The sequence below is a fragment of the Talpa europaea genome (assembly GCF_964194135.1).
Source record: "Talpa europaea genome assembly, chromosome: 1".
NCBI lineage: Eukaryota > Metazoa > Chordata > Mammalia > Eulipotyphla > Talpidae > Talpa > Talpa europaea.
In genome coordinates, this window is record NC_140073.1 from 121,522 (window position 1) to 137,297 (window position 15,776).

General features: G+C 60.5%; 3 protein-coding genes across 3 annotated transcripts; 1 reads left to right on the forward strand and 2 right to left on the reverse strand.

Moving 5' to 3' along the window:
• Positions 1-1,697: 1,697 nt before the first annotated feature.
• Positions 1,698-4,121, reverse strand: IFITM5 (interferon induced transmembrane protein 5; the record flags this gene model as incomplete). The annotated part of the gene is given in 5 exon segments (XM_084249510.1): positions 1,698-1,820; positions 1,824-1,910; positions 2,388-2,544; positions 2,546-2,615; positions 4,112-4,121. Coding segments are annotated over 5 exon segments (447 nt in total).
• A 943-nt stretch (positions 4,122-5,064) lies between these two features.
• On the forward strand, positions 5,065-5,775 carry LOC311181211 (interferon-induced transmembrane protein 1-like; the record flags this gene model as incomplete). The annotated part of the gene is made up of 2 exons (XM_084249522.1): positions 5,065-5,310; positions 5,596-5,775. 2 exons carry the CDS (start codon positions 5,065-5,067, stop codon positions 5,773-5,775), a joined length of 426 nt encoding a protein of 141 aa, XP_084105648.1.
• Positions 5,776-7,538: 1,763 nt separating this feature from the next.
• LOC311181218 (interferon-induced transmembrane protein 1-like) lies at positions 7,539-8,271 on the reverse strand (the record flags this gene model as incomplete). The annotated part of the gene is made up of 2 exons (XM_084249535.1): positions 8,011-8,271; positions 7,539-7,718 (listed from the first exon to the last, which is right to left on the reverse strand). The coding sequence occupies exons 1-2, from the start codon at positions 8,254-8,256 to the stop codon at positions 7,539-7,541; spliced, it is 426 nt and encodes a 141-aa protein (XP_084105661.1). The 5' UTR covers positions 8,257-8,271.
• Positions 8,272-15,776: the final 7,505 nt, after the last annotated feature.

The window sequence follows — 15,776 nt, forward strand, 5'->3', positions numbered from 1 at the left end:
CACGGTGTCCGGGGTCCATTTGCAGACCAGGCGGGGGGCTGTGCCCTGCCCGGGAGGGGTGAAGCGCTGGAGCGTGAGCCTGTGCAGCCCTGCCCTTGGCATCCACGTTCCCTGGACGCAGACACCAGCCCATGCACTGACAGAGCGTCGGGAGGCAGGGGGAGGAGGTGGCAGAGCTGAGGCCGGTGGCTGTGCGGTCAGGCAGACTAGTCTTCCAGCCCCGGCGCTGGCATCAGGTGGGCAGCCCTGTACCCACAGGCCCCAGGTGTCCTGTGCCCGACAGCGAGCAGTGCCTATGCACCAGGGCCTCTGCACACAGTGGGGCAACTTGAGGGACCATGGTGGGCAGCTGCTCAGGGGCCCCCACTTGGCCAGGAGGCTGGGCCAGCAGCAGGATATGGCTGCCGGTGACCTTTCCTCCTGCCTGTCAGGACGATATCTGCATCCCTCATCAAATGAGGGGCTGGCAGAGCTCCCCACTTTGGGAGATGCACCCAGCTCCCAGCTGCAGTGTCCACCAGGGGTCACCCCTTTTGGGGCCAGAGCTCAGGCTGGCAAGTCCACATGCTGGTCTGCGGCCCCTGGCTGGGTCCAGTGTGGCCTCATTGACCACTAGGGGCCAGCGTGCCAACCGGCGCACACCTCTGCCCCAGGGCCACATGGGCAACAGGCCTGTGGGGGTGGGGAGCTGGACCCCCGGCACACAGCCCGACCCCATCTCTCCTGGCTCTAGGGGGTGTCTGGGTTACTGCAAGTCCAGACGCCTCCCAGCCCGGGCCCGGGGCGGGCCCAGGGTGCCCTGGGAGGGACAGGGCCTGGGCGGTGCCCCCAGCCTGGCCTGGCCTGCAGCTCGGCCTCTACAATTAGCTGGCCCTGTCATTGGCCCGGCCACGCGGGGCGTGTGCGTGACCACAGGCCTCTGTTGGTTCCTGGGGGTCGGGCCCCAGAATGCCCAGAGTCCATGTGTCCCTGCCCTGCTTGTGAGTGGGCAGCTGGCACCAGCACAGCAGCCCCTGCTCACGGGGTCCAGCCCCATGCCAGGCGAGGGGGCCCTGTGGGGACTGATACCCTCGAATTAAAGGGAGATGTGGGGCCTCCTTGGTGGCACAGGAGTTAAGTCTCAACACTGTGAGGCTGTCCACAGCCTCTGCAGCCCGAGTGCGATCCCCAGCCAGGGCCAGGGAGCTGCCCACAGGGCGCAGCAGACCCCGCCTGTCTCCCCGCTGCTCCCCCCAGCAGTGTGTTTCAGTGGATCTGGCTGCTCTGCTCCCCGCTCTGTCTCTGGGGAGTCCTCCCCTCCCACCTCTGGCCTGCACCTCAGCTCGTGCGCGTAGATAAATCTTTAAAAGGAAAAAAGTCTGGGTTCCCACACTTCACCCTAAGACACTCAGTGCTGGCGAGGGCCGTGGGCGGAGGGGGGAGGGGTGTGCCCTGACAGGAAGACAGCCCCTACCCGGCAAGGGGCCAGGACAGAGGCACAGGAAACACCTTCTAGAACCAGCCATTTTAATCGAGAACTCACGCCGAGCCTGGTGAGGGGACAGGGCAGCAAGGGGCCTGGCCTGGGCAGGGCTTGGGGGAGGGGACCCAAGTCAGGGTCTCTGGGGTCACATGAGGTGCCCAGCAAGCTGAGGCTTCGGGGGGGGGGGGGCGTCCTGCGCTGGGGTCCTGGGTCGGGCCAGGGCCCAGCCTTGGGGTCAGTCGTAGTCTGAGTCGTCAAACTTGGTGCTGAAGAAGGCGGCGGAGTCCTTGGCCAGCCGGGACAGGTGCAGGGCACCGGTCACCACCAGGGCCAGCAGCAGCAGCGGCGGCACCAGCGTCTACATGGCGGCCAGGATGTTGTAGCACTTGGCTCTGGAGCCGAGACGCCGGGCCGCCTCCAGGTCCCCCGCAGCCTTCTGGTCTCGGGCCTGGGGACCGGGCAGCACAGGTGTCCACCTGCGCCTGGGGCGGGCGCGGCCTCTGCCCCAGTGCCCCAGCGGGGAGTGGGCTGGACAGGACATCTGGACTAGGGATGGGGCGTGGGGGCTGAGGCACCCTCTCCACGGCCCCGCCTGACCCCCAGGTGGGGGGGGCACCGCCCCCCACCCAGCTCTGGGCCCCGGGGCCATGCCACGCCACGGAGGTCTCCAGGGCCTTCTGTGGGTGGGGAGTCCTCTGGGTGTGGAGACCCCCACCCCACCCGGGGAGCGGAACCAGGGAGGCCCCTCTGGGAGCGACGCAGTCCAGGACAGCCCCTCCCTCTGGGGGGATGGCACCCCCGGCAGAGGGGAGCAGCGCTGGAGGGCAGGGCTGGGGGACACCCTCTAGCTGGGGCGCAGCTCCTGGGGAGAGGCCTCCCCCGCCAGCGCGGCCGGCACCCCGGCACCCCCGCCCGCCGGGCCCACCTTGATGGAGCGGGCGAGCGCCAGGAAGCCCAGGCAGCACAGGTTCAGGTAGAGGGTGCCGAAGGCCGACCAGATCAGGTGGTCTCGGGGCGGGGGGCGCGGCGCCCCCAGCGGGAGGGCCGTGTGGGCCGCGCCGTGGGCCGGGGGGGCGGGGGGGGGGCGCCGGCGCCCGGGGGTCCTCGCGGGGACGCGCCGTGTCCGTGGGCTCCAGCGCCGTCTGCCGCGCGGCTGCTCCAGGGTGGGCCCCGGGGCCGCGCTAAATAGACCCGCAAATTACAGCCCCGCGGCCGCCCCGCCCGCGCCCAGCCCCCCCGCCGCCAGCCCGCGGCCGCGGGGGGCAGGGGGGCCCGCGGGGGCGGGGGGGGGGGCCGGGGGGGGGCCGGGGAGGGGCGGAGGAGCCCCTGGACCCGCGCGCTCCGGCCTGACCTGCGGAGGGCGCGGGGGAGCAGCGGGCTGACGGGCCGGCGGGGCCGGCGGGGGGCTCCGGAGCTGGGGGGCAGGTCCTCGCGCGGCTCCTCTGACGCTGGAAGCAGACCTGGGGGTCGGCAGAGGCAACAGACCCGAGACAGCTGCCCTCGCCCAGCTGCGGGGTCGCCCCCTTCCTGGGGGCTCTGAGGGTGCTGGAGGGTCCGCTTGGCTTGTGGGTTCAGAGCAAAGGCCCTCCCCCTTGGGGGTGCTCCTGCTCCCCCTGCTCCAAGCCCCGCTGACCCCCATGTGCCGGCGGGGCGCAGCCGCCCACTGCCCAGGCCCAGCACCCCAGACCCCAGAGCCAGGCCCAGTGGGCGGGCAGAGGCCCTCCTGGACCCAGCGCGCCTGCAGCTGGGCACCTGGCACTCAAGGGTCTTTGGTGATGACAGGGGGTGCCCGGGTGCCCCTGCCCTCAGCCCCGCCTGCCCTCAGCAAGTGTGGGCAGCGCTGACCCCAGCAGGGCACACAGGACCCCCACAGCGCCAGTCCCTGCTTGGACACGTTGCCCACTGAGGAGTCGTGGCTGCCTGGGCTGTCGCTCCACCTGCTCAGGGTTGTTGCGAAAAAGACCCCGACGGTGGGGTGGGGAGGGCGGGGGGTGCCCGCCACTGGGGCAGGTTCACGGGCACTGCAGGGGCTCCCAGTTGCTCTGCAGCTCCCCCAGCCGGGGCTCTCTGCCATGCCCCGTGAGGCTGTGGCGGCCAGCCTTCACCTGCCCCCTTCTGCCCCCTCAGCGGGCACCAGGCCGACGGGGCCCAGGCGCCCTCAGCCCTGCGCCAACGGCCAGCGCCCGCACATCAGCTCGTGAGCACAGGGCAGGGCTCCCACCGCCCCACAGCCACGCTCTGGCCCTGAACTCAGTGGCCAGTGCTGGACCCACTCCAAAGGGCTCAGCGGGTCCTGGGCAGCACCAGTGCAGGGGAGGAGAGGCTGGTACCGTGCGGGCCGGGGCGAGGTGTGGGTCTCCCCAGCGGGTTCTGGAGTAGAGGGCTTGGGAGCAGGCCCCAGCCCCGCGCCCGCTTAGCCCTGTCCCCCAAACCAAGAGCAACCAGATATTCACCACAAAACGGATTTACTTGAAAACACAAAGTCAGTTTGGATTGTGCGGTCTAGGGCGACTCCAGTCTCCTCTGTCTCCCGCGGGTCCAGAGGGCGCTCTGCTGATGGCTCTGCCCTCCGCCCCCCAGGGGGCCCCTCTCAGCTCCCACAGCCCCGCAGCTGGCCAGGCCAAAGACTGGCCCTGCAGAGTTGCTCACCCGGAGACATACCACTGTCTCCTCAGGGCACCGGGCGGCGGGGTGGCTGGAGGGAGAGGGGTGCTGGCCCAGGCTAAGCTGGGTTGGGGGGCGGGGAGCTGTGGAGATTCAGATGAGGCTTTAACCTTTAAAATGTTATTTTACGAATAATATTCGGGGGGCCTCCCTGGGGGCACAGGGGTTAAGACCCAGCACTATGAAGCTGTCCGCAGCCTGAGTGCAATCCCCAGCCAGGAGTGACCCCCAGGGCGCGGCAGACCTCTCCTGCCTCCCGCTGCCCCCCTCAGCAGTGTGTCTCAGTAGATCTGCCTGTGCTGCTGCCCACTCTGTCTCTGGGGAGTCCTCTCACCCCGCACCTCTGGCCTGCACCCCAGCTCTTGTGTGTGTGAATAAATAAATCTTTTAAAAAATAATAATAATAATAATATTTGGGTACCATAAAGGCTTTCTGTTAGCGCCGTAATCAGCGCTTACCCTGACTCCATCCCTGGCTTCCCAGACTAATGGCACAGTTACTGCAGCCCAGGCCTGAGGAGAGAAGGCCCCGGGCTCCCCAGGACCCCGCCCGCTGGAGCGCCCTCAGGGCCAGGGCTGAGGGGTGGCCCCAGGGGCTGCAGGTGGCTGTGCAGAGGGGTCCTGCCGGCTCAGGGCAGGCTGGGGGAGGCCAGGGGACTCCCAGGCGGGAAAGGTCCCCAGAACCCACCCAGAGCCCTAACAGAGGGCGGGGAGGGGCCAGCTGGACCAGCCCCCTGAGGCCCGGGATGGACACCCCCCAGGACCTGGACCCACCCCTGAGTAACCTGACACTGTCTCCGGTCCTCCCTCCCCACTCCCAGCCAGTGAATCAATTTACAAAATTCCAGGAAATAAAAACTTCAGGGAAACTGCTCTACAGAGACACCCGCTGAACCTCCACCAGGCTCTCAAGGGACCAAGCCCACTTCCCCAGCAGGATGCACAAGGAGGAGCACGAGGTGGCGGTTCTGGGGATGCCCGGCAGCCTGGCCCCGGGCATGGCTCCCGACAGCCTGGCCCCGGGCATGGCTCCGGACAGCCTGGCCCCCGGGGCCACCACCACCACCGTGGTCACCATCCAGCCCGAGACCGCCGAGCCCGACCACGTCGTGTGGTCCCTCTTCAGCGCCCTCTTCATGAACTTCTGCTGCCTGGGCCTCGCGGCCTTCGCCTTCTCCGTGAAGGTGCGTGTGCCGCCCCAGGGCCCGGGCCACCTCGGGAGGGGCAGGCGCCAGAGCGCGCCTGCTGGTGTGCCCGGCTGGGGACCGTCCCCCTGGCTGGGAGGGCTGGGACGACATGGCGTGGGGGGCCAGGCCCGGGGGGGGGGTGACCTCCCGGAGGCTGAGAGCCCGTGAGGAGGAGCCGGAGGCCCCAGCGGGACACCGGGATGGGGAGGCTGGTCCTCAGCCCTGGGCAGGGCAGGTGGGGCCGCCCCGGTAGAGCCCTCGTGAGCCCCGTCTCCTCCCCAGGCCAGGGACCGGAAGATGGTGGGCGACATCCTCGGGGCCCGGACCTACGCATCCACCGCCAAGTGCCTGAACATCTTGGCCCTGTGCCTCGGCCTCCTCCTCAACGCCGGCCTCATCGCGCTCCTGGTGATCGCCGGCATAGCCGTTTATGCAGCTATCCAGGAACGCAGACGCTTCTAGTGTCTGCCCTGCTCACCTGCCCCTCCACCCCGGCCCCCTCCCCTGCGCTGTCCCCTGCCTGTCACAATAAAGACCGCCCGCTGTATCTGATGGTGCCTGGTGCTTCCTGCGGCCCCGGCCCAGCCTCCTGAGACGCCCCCTCACGCCTGTGTCCTCTCCCTGCGGAAGCAGCACCTGGGCCAGGCGGCCAGGAGAAGGGACCCTGCCCCTCGTGAGCCCTGGGCGCTCGAGGTGTCCCCAGCTCACTGCTGTCCTGCTGGCAGGCGGGCAGGCAGGTGTCCACGTCCATGGAGCGGGGTCCTGGGGGGCATCTGTGGGCCTGGCCCAGGGTGGTCCAGCCACTGCCTGACCGCTGCCGCCGCCTCCAGCCCCCAGGCTCTGCCTGGCTCCGGGGGAGGGGTGGCCTGGCTAGAGGCTGTGCTGGCAGAGTGCAGGGCTGCAGAGCCCATGCCACTTGGAGCCCACACTCCAGGGTGCCCTGTGAGGGAGCCTGGCCTAGCACCCAGAGGGGCTGCCATCCTGTGGCCCCTGCACACCCAGGCTGCAGGCTGGGGTGGGGCTGGTCAGCTGCGCTGGGGGGCCCTCCAGGGCGATATATGACAAGGATCTGCAGTGGGTCGGTGCCCAGCAGCTGGGGACCCCTCTGTGCCCAGTGTCCATGTGGCTGGACACCCTGGCACGGCTGGAAGCCTCGGCTGCTCTCAGGGAGGTGGTGTGGCTGAGGAGACAGCCCAATGGCCTTCTCAGGTGCAGAGTGGTGTGGAGGGGCGCGGGGGGTCCCCGGGGGTGGCCTGCAGAGAGGAGCCTGTCTGGAGGGCATGGGAAGCGTCTCTGCCTGCATGGCCCGCGGTGAGCCCTGGAGTGGAAGTTTGGGCCAGACCCCAAGAGGCCCAGAGCACCCACACCCTCGTGGGAGGGGTCTGGGTGGGGCAGGACTGAGTGCCCCTGGTCTGCTTCCCCACCCCACGCTCCCCCCCTCGCCAGGCCAGTGCACCTCTCGGGAATCCACAGACTGAGGTGTGTCCCTCCAGGAGGCGGACCTGGGCCCTGGCGGGGAGGCTCCCTACTTGGGAGAGCCAGCCCCCACCTGCCAGGGACCGCGTCGAGGGCCACGCCGGCCACCAGAGCAGGCTGCTCCCTTGGAGCCAGATGGGGGCAGCCAGGGCACACTCAGCCACCCAGGTCTCCGCCAGTCGCACCTGGGCAGGTAGGAGGGTGGCGCGCAGGGCACGGTAGGGCTCCATTTCGGGCAAGCACGGCCACTCAGGAGGAAGGGGCTGCAGGGGCCCTGCCCAGGCACAGCTGCCTGTGGATGCTGCAGGGCCAGGCGCCGGGGTGTGGGGAGCCGCCAGGGGAAGGCGGTCAGAGCCGTTGCTGCAGGGCTGATTCCCACTCACATGTCCACTCCCCCTGGACCCGGTCACCTGGGGTGTCGGCTCTGTGGTCGCCCCGCGAGAGGCAGGGGAGCAGACCTGTGTCCCCCACGGCACAGGGGCTATGGGGTGTGCCTCTCCACCGGTGTGGATGTGGACTTGGGGCCCCTGTTCTGGGGAGAGCCCCCCTGTGTCTCCAAGGGACGCTGGGTCCTGCCGCGGGCTGTGCCGCCCCCGTGGTGGTGGGGGGGTGGTCTGCTCTCTAATGCCAATGACACGCCGGACACGGCCTGTGGGTGAGAGGCATTTACTGACTTGGTGGCCACAGGCCCGTCTTAGAATGGCAACCGGGCACGGCCACGGTGAAAGGGCTGGTGGGCCGGACAGCCGCTAGTAGCCTCTGCTGTGCTGGACAGCTGCATAAATGGCCATGCCGGCCAATACCAGGAGCGCGATGAGGCCGGCGTTGAGGAGGAGGCCGAGGCACAGGGCCCAGATGTTCAGGCACTTGGCGGTGGATGCGTAGGTCCGGGCCCCGAGGATGTCGCCCACCATCTTCCGGTCCCTGGCCTGGGGAGGAGACGGGGCTCATGAGGGCTCTACCGGGGCGGCCCCACCTGCCCTGCCCAGGGCCGGGGACCAGCCTCCCCATCCCGGTGTCCCGCTGGGGCCTCCGGCTCCTCCTCACGGGCTCTCAGCCTCCGGGAGGTCACCGCCCCCCCCCCCCCCGGGCCTGGCCCCTCACCCCATGTCGTCCCAGCCCTCCCAGCCAGGGGGACGGTCCCCAGCCGGGCACACCAGCAGGCGCGCTCTGGCGCCTGCCCCTCCCGAGGTGGCCCGGGCCCTGGGGCGGCACACGCACCTTCACGGAGTAGGCGAAGGCCGCGAGGCCCAGGCAGCAGAAGTTCATGAAGAGGGCGCTGAAGAGGGACCACACGACGTGGTCGGGCACGGCGGTCTCGGGCTGGATGGTGACCACGGTGGTGGTGGTGGCCCCGGGGGCCAGGCTGCCGGGCGTCCCCAGCACGGCCACCTCACGCTCCTCCCTGAGTACCTCACAGCTGCCCCGGGGGAAGCCGGGCTGCAGGGGCTGGGACATGTGGTTCATGGCTGGGGTGAGGCCGACAGGCTAACCGGGTCTGGGATCCCTGGACTCTCCTTCCTGAGCAGTTTCGATTTCTCTGAAGTTTCCTTTTCCTGACTTTTGGGGGTTTGGAATTGGCTGAGAGCCTGGAGGGAGGGAGGAAGGAGGCTGAGAGTCAGGTTACATGGGGGCGGGGCCGGCCCAGGTCTTGGGGGGGTTTCCTGTCCAGGGCCCTCAAGGCCCTTGTCTCAGCCTGCCCCTCCCTGCCCTCAGCCCTCAGGTGTGGGGGGTGCTGGGTGTAGGTCAGGACCCTTCAGAAGCCCCTGGCCTCAAGGTGTCTCCTGGGGTTTTGGGGCTTCTCCAGGGTGGGCCTGTGGCAGAGGCATGACAATGGCCTTTCCTCTTGGGCTCCCCAGGCCTGGGGGCAATGGAGGGAGCTCTTGAGCAGAGGGCTGCTGTAGGTGCCCCTGCTAGCCAATGCAGCCCAGAGCTGGGCCTTGCCCTCCCTAGGAGAGGTGGGGTTGGAGCCGCTGCCTTTGCCCTGAGGCCCTCGGGGCCCAGCTCCAAGCTGTTTTATTAAAATTTAAAAAGTTAGGGCCTCCCTGGTGGCTCAAGGGGTTGAGCACAATGCTGGGAAGCTGTCCGAAGCCTCTGCGGCATGGAGAGCTGTACCCACAGGGCACAGCAGACCTCTCCTGTCTCCCCGCAGCTCCTACACGAGGCAGAGAAGTTTACATTGGGTCAGCCCATCACTGTGTGTGTGCCACATCAGGTTTTGACATTGCTGGAGCAGAAGGGTGGACTTTGGTTAACCGCTGGGCGAATGGGAAAATATCAAGCAGCTGTGTTGGACAATCCTAATGTGAAGCTGCAGGTTTCTAATTCCCTGAATCCCGCCACACTGCTTCCAAGCAATGCAGACGGACTTGAGGATGACACTTTAATCCATAACTGTTTAGAAACCATAGACACAGTGTATGCCAGCCGACCAGATCTAACGGACCAGCCTCTGCTGGATCCAGAGTGGCAGCTATTTACAGATGGCAGCAGCTTCATGGACCAAGGCCGTCGATGTGCTGGATATGCAGTGGTGAAGCTCCAGAACACCGTGGAAGCCAAGGCTCTTCCGGCAGGTACATCAGCACAGAAAGCCGAATTAATAGCCCTGACCCGTGCCTTGGAACTCTCAAAAGGTAAAAGAGTCAATATATTTACTGACTCCAAGTACTCTTTTATGATTCTCCACATGCCTGGGGCCATTTGGAAGGAGCGGGGACTTCTTACGGCTAGCAACAAGGATGTCAAACACCCATTAGAAATCCTGGCCTTGTTAAAGGCAGTGGCTTTACCATCAGCTGTCGCTGTGATGCACTGTCCTGGCCACCAAAAGGGTGGGTCTGACTTGGCAAAGGGCAACAGGGCAGCTGATCGGGCAGCTAAGGCCGCTGCCCGTTCTGCCCTCCAGGGTGCACTCATCCCTCTTGTGGACCTGACTCAGTATGCTCCTGAATACACCGAGCGGGAGGAGGAGAGAGCTCGTGCGTGGGGATTTACTGAGTTTGACCCCAGCTCCACTCGGAGAGTAAACTCCCATGGGATGATCCTCCTCCCGGAGGCCCTGGTATATCCGGTGCTAAAACATCTTCACGAAGGATCCCACTATGGGAGAGATGCCTTATTAGAAACTGTGCGCCCATATTTGAAGGGACCATATTTGCATAGAATAGCACAACGGATCACCCGAGGTTGTCAACTATGTGCCAGGAATAACCCCAAGACTGACTCCCACCCCAAAGCCGTTGGGGTTCAATATCGAGGCAAGTGCCCTTTTGAGGACTGGCAGGTGGACTTTACACAAATGCCTAGAACAACAGGCAACTTCAAATACCTGTTGGTTTTTGTGGATACGTTCTCGGGATGGGTGGAAGCATTTCCCACAAAGACGGAAAAAGCTCCCGAGGTTGCAAAACAGCTGCTAAAGGAGATAATTCCTCGCTTTGGGTTGCCGGATTCTATCCAGAGTGATAATGGGCCAGCATTTGTCTCTGATGTTACTCATGCAGTAAGCAGTGCCTTACAGATCAACTGGAAATTGCATGCTGCATGGAGACCGCAGTCTTCTGGGCAAACAGAAAAGATGAACCACACCTTAAAGAAAACCTTGGCGAAACTGTGCCAAGAAACACAGCTTCGTTGGGACCAGGTACTATCCCTTGCCCTCCTCCGCATAAGAATGGCACCTAGAAGTGGGCTACAATTAAGCCCCTTTGAAATTGTGTTTGGAAGACCCTTCCAGGCCTCAGTTCTGAAAGCGAGTCCGGAAATAGCTCAAGATTGCCGGATCACACAATATGTGAAACACATCCAGGAGGTTCTGACAGTAATTCATAACTTTGCAACCTCGAGAATCTCTATGCCTCCTGATCAACCATTGCATCCCTTCAGACCTGGAGATCAGGTCTTACTGAAGACCTGGCAGAGTGGGGACGCCCAAAACCAGCTGTCAGAAAAATGGACTGGTCCCTAGGACGTTCTGCTGAGCACCCATACTTCTCTGAAACTTACAGGTATAAAACCCTGGGCACATCATTCCAGAGTTAAGAAAGCGCCAGAAGGAACTGACCCAGAGACGAAGTCCCATTGGTCTTGTGAACCCATTGAAGATTTGAGATATTTATTTAAGAAACAGAAAGAAACTTGAATGTTACCGACTTCTTTTCCAGTTATTGTTGCAGGATACCTAAGAACTCTTTTTTTTTCTGAAGGAACCCTGAGAAAAAAAACTAACATGCTCTAACCAATCTCTTCCTTTCAAAGTTTAGGAGATGTGAAATAACATCTAGGATCATGCATATGCTGACAGTATTTTTTTTACATAGAAAGGTTTTTAATCTTGATTTTGTTATTTCCTGTCAACTTTTGTTTTTTTACTTTGAAGTTTTTTTTCTGCTTGTTTTTTTTTTTATTGTTACTTTGGCCTATCAGACAAACTGCAGTTGTATGGGATATCCCACGCGTGATGAATGGTAACTAAAGAGCTCTTTGTGTCTGTATGTTGTCTGTCTGTATGTCCTTGTGTCTAACCGTCTTGACCTCCAGTGATCGACAAATTGGTATACATGGTGCCCATATAAGTTGAAAAAAAAAAAAAAGAGTCTCCAGTTATGAGAAAAACAAAAAGTTATGGTTTGATTGTCAACATTGTGCTACTGAACTAAGCCGGTGCCTTCATAGAGATTGAATATTGTTGTTTCTGCTAATTTTCTGATATTTATGGCAAAGCTTCCCAAAAATCTAAATTCAAGTACAAATTTGGTAGCCTGTCATTTGACTGATGCAAGGAAATTTTGTGGAACCTCAGTAGAGCTCCTGAGACACTCCACGAAGTTTCTCCTTTTACTCCTGGGAAGGCATTACATGAATTTGTTCTATTTGGCTTTTACCTAATGAAGTAAAACTGAAAGGGAAGCATTGTCACTTGGGAAAATGGTAAAACTTTGGTATGTACAAGATGTTAACAGTAGTATCTGGTATGTATGTAAATTGTCAATGGTGATTGTCACCTTGTATTATTGTATAATTCAATTGTTTCACACCTACAGAAATTGTTTCCGGAAATATAGGGAGAAAAGGTCTCAACAGATTCCTATTGATGGAACTGTTGAGAGTAAAAAACTTTCCTACAAAGGACTGAATAGACCTGGAAATACACCTGACATTTACTAAGGTTTCTTTGACATAATACTGGAAAATTTTTTTTATGCATTCTGTCCTGAATCCACGAAATTTTTGTTTTGTTTTGTTTTGTTTTGACTAACCAGGATCTGCAGAAAGGTTGTAATTTTTTTTCCAGCAAAGCTAACTTGTCACATTTTCTCTCCCCTTGATACCAACACAGCATACAAATAGTGGTAGTAATTTTTGCTACTTATTTCAGAGTCTGTTTTTGCATAACTTCCATAGGGATTTAGTCTGTTTTAACAAAAATTGGACGTGGGTTTGATTGTGTGGCTTTGTGTGGAGTTCTTCCAAAAAGTTGAAAAAGAGCTGAACCAAGAAGAGGAGAACCTGTTTGCCTTGTTTGTAGGGTTCCAGAGACCTCCAAAGAAGGTGAGGAAGCCGCCTCCATGGGCAGGACTGGACAACCCGGCCAACGAAAATGCCCTGGTACCCTCGAGAAGAGGAAAGCCCAGGTGGAGTCTGATGAGACCAACTTTATACCTGAAGCCTACATCGACTGGATGCCACCGGTTCGCTCTGATCCTGTATGGAATATTTCAACAAAGCCAGCTAAAATTGCTGTTAGTTATTTCTACCCTGTGATTTTATGCAAAAATAGGAAAAATGGTTTAAAAGTAGATTTAGTTTGCAAACTTTTGCTTTGCTGTTAAAAGTTTGGGATCAAGGTTGAGAAAATTTGTGTTTTTACATCAGTTGAACCATTTTAAGATTTTTTTTCCTGAAATTTTTACATATCTGCTGACTTGTTTTGGCTAACGCCTCCAGATTTTTTTTTTTTTGGCTTAAACTGATGAACTATTTTTCCTGGAGTGGAGGACTTTTGCTTTCCACAGTGGACAAATACCTGGAGAGACTGGTTTTCTTTCACACTGGAACCTGACAAAACGTTCATCTGAGACTGCATCCCAACCTCCATATATTTGATCTTCATCACCATGGAAATGGTGGCAACAAGTGAAAGGGGGGAATTGTTAGGGGAAAAGGCGGTCCCAAAGCAAATTCCATACAGCCTTTGTGGACTCCACCCCCACCCCAGGTCAAAGCCAAAGACACTGGGAACTCCAAATCCCATCACCACCCAAGGGAAGGTGGCTGGGACCTGAGGGTGGGGTTCAGCAGCCAGGTGGATACAAAAGGCAGACACGTGGGCTTTGGGGGGGTCCCCCATTTTGGCTCTCCGCCAGCTCGCACCGTCCAGCCAGCTCGGAGAGTGACTTTGGGTTTCCAGGTCGTCGGATCGGGTAAGACGCATTAAAGACTTTATTTCCCTATTTTCTCCCGGAGTTGTACATTTTCCTTATTTCTTTTTCTCTTGTAAATAAACCTTTTATTAACCCTTTTGCGTGTGTCTGTGGTAGAGTATTCATAAGTCCCTTTAAAGCGCGCGGGTGAGGACCCACAGCCAGGAACCCGTTTAATATCGGGGCTGCTCTATAACAGGAGCGGCCGGCGTCCAGGGCTGCTCCGAGCCGGCCTCCGGCAGCGGCTCCCCCTGCACATCCTCAGAGGCTGGGGCCTCTGCCTCGCCCGCCTGCCCCCGGGTGTGCCCAGCGACCTCGCACCTTCCTGTTTTTAGTTTTACTTGTGAGCTTTGTGTTCGTGACACCTGCCCTGAGGGCGGGCTGTGGCTTCGGGAGGAAGCAGGGGTGCCCTCCCCACCCGCCCCCGGCAGCGCCCCGTGGGTGGAGAGACTTAGGTGCCAGGCCCCGGCTGCATCCGGTGAGAGTCGGGGTCTCTGACGCTGACTCGGGGCTCAGGCCTCTGCCGCCTCCCCTCACCCTGGCCCCTTCAGCCCCCCGACCCGACCCCCAGCGCCCTGCACCCCGAAGCGCCTCGGCCCCGCCCTTCCCAGCCGCAGGGGCCAGGGCTCCGCGGGGCCGGGGCGCACCCCGCCTCCGGGGGGTCACGCTGGGCGCCCGAACCCGCCTTCTGAGGGCCGCACCCCGCGCGGCTGCACCCCACTCGCGGCCGGCCCCTGACGGCGGGGGCTGCACCGGGCTCGGGCAGGGAACGGGGCGCCCGCGGGGAGACTTGGGGAGACTTGGGTCGCCGCGGGTGGCCGGGAGCCCTGCGCGGAATCAGGAGACCTCGGCGGCCAGCGGGAGGGAGGCCCGACCCACCGGGCCGGGGAGACACAGCGCGGGCGTCCGAGCGCCCCGGCGGCAGCGGGCGGGGCCTGCGAGGGGCGGGGGGCCTGCGGGGGGCGGGGGGGCGGGGGGCCTGCGGGGGGCGGGGGGGGGCGGGGGGCCTGCGGGGGGCGAGGGGGGGGCGGGGGGCCCCTTCACGAGGCCGCGGCTCCACCCCAGGCCTGCGGGGCAGGGCCCGGCCGCAGCGCGCTCTTATGCAAGTGCCGACTTCCTGGCTCCTGGCATGGACCAATCAAGTGCCAGCTGCGAGCTGATTGGTGCCAAATAGCCCAATCAGCCACAGGGTGAAAAATGGCCCAACCAGACTCGTGTAACCAAAGCCAGCCCCGCGCCGGGCTCGGGCAGGCGCGAAGCCCGCTCCTGGGTCATGGACGGGCCAATCAGCGCTGTGGGCTGAGGGGTCAGCGTCCAATCAGCCACAGGGTTGAAAACTGGTCCAATCAGACTTGGGGGCGGGGCGCCCTGAAGCGGCTATAAGGGGGGGGGCGGGGGGCGGGGGTTGTCAACCACTGGAGGTCAAGACAAGGACACAAGGAAAGGACATACAGACAGACAACATATAGACACAAAGAGCTCTTTAGTTACCATTTATCACGCGTGGGATATCTCATGCAACTGCAGTTTCACTCATTGGCCAAAGTAACAAAAAGAAAGCAGAGAAAAAAATCTCAAAGGTTAAAAAAAAGCAAAAAGTTAAAAAAAAATAACAAAATCAAAATCAAGATTGAAAACCTTTCTGTGTAAAAAAAAAATAGTGGCAGCATATGCATGATCCTAGATGTTATTTCACGTCTCCTAAACTTTGAAAGGAAGAAGATTGGTTAGAGCATGTTGGTTTTCTCAGGGTTTCTTCAGGAAAAAAAAAATGAGTCCTTGGGTATCCTGCAACAATAACTGGAAAAGAAGTCAGTAATATTCAAGTTTTTGTCTGTTTCTTAAACAAATACCTCAAGTCCTCAATGGGTTCACAAGACCAGTGGGACTTCGTCTCTGGGTCACTTCCTCCTGGGGCTTTCTTAACTCTGGAATGATGTACCCAGGGTTTTATGCCTGCAAGTTTCAGAGAGGTATGTGTGCTCAACAAGACATCCTAGGGACCAGTCCATTTTTCTGACAGCTGGTTTTGAGCATCCCCACTCTGCCAAGTCTTCAGTAAGACCTGATCTCCAGGTCTGAAGGGATGCAATGGCTGATCAGGAGGCACAGAGATCCTTGAGGTTGCAAAGTTATGAATTACTGCCAGAACCTCCTGGATGTGTTTCACATATTGCGTGATCCGGCAATCTTGTGCTATGTCTGGACTGGCTTTCAGAACTGAGGCCTGGAAAGGTCTTCCAAACACAATCTCAAAGGGGCTTCATTGTAGCCCACTTCTAGGTGCCACTCTTATGTGGGGGAGGGCAAGGGATAGTACCTGGTCCCAACGAAGTTGTGTTTCTTGGCACAGTTTTGCCAAGGTTTTCTTAAGGTGTGGTTCATCTTTTCTGTTTGTCCAGAAGACTGCGGTCTCCAAGCAGCATGCAATTTCCAGCTGATCTGCAACACACTGCTCACTGCATGGGTGACGTGAGAGACACATGCCGGCCCATTATCACTCTGGATAGAGTCCGGCAACCCAAAGCGAGGGATTATCTCTTTCAGTAGCTGTTTGGCAAC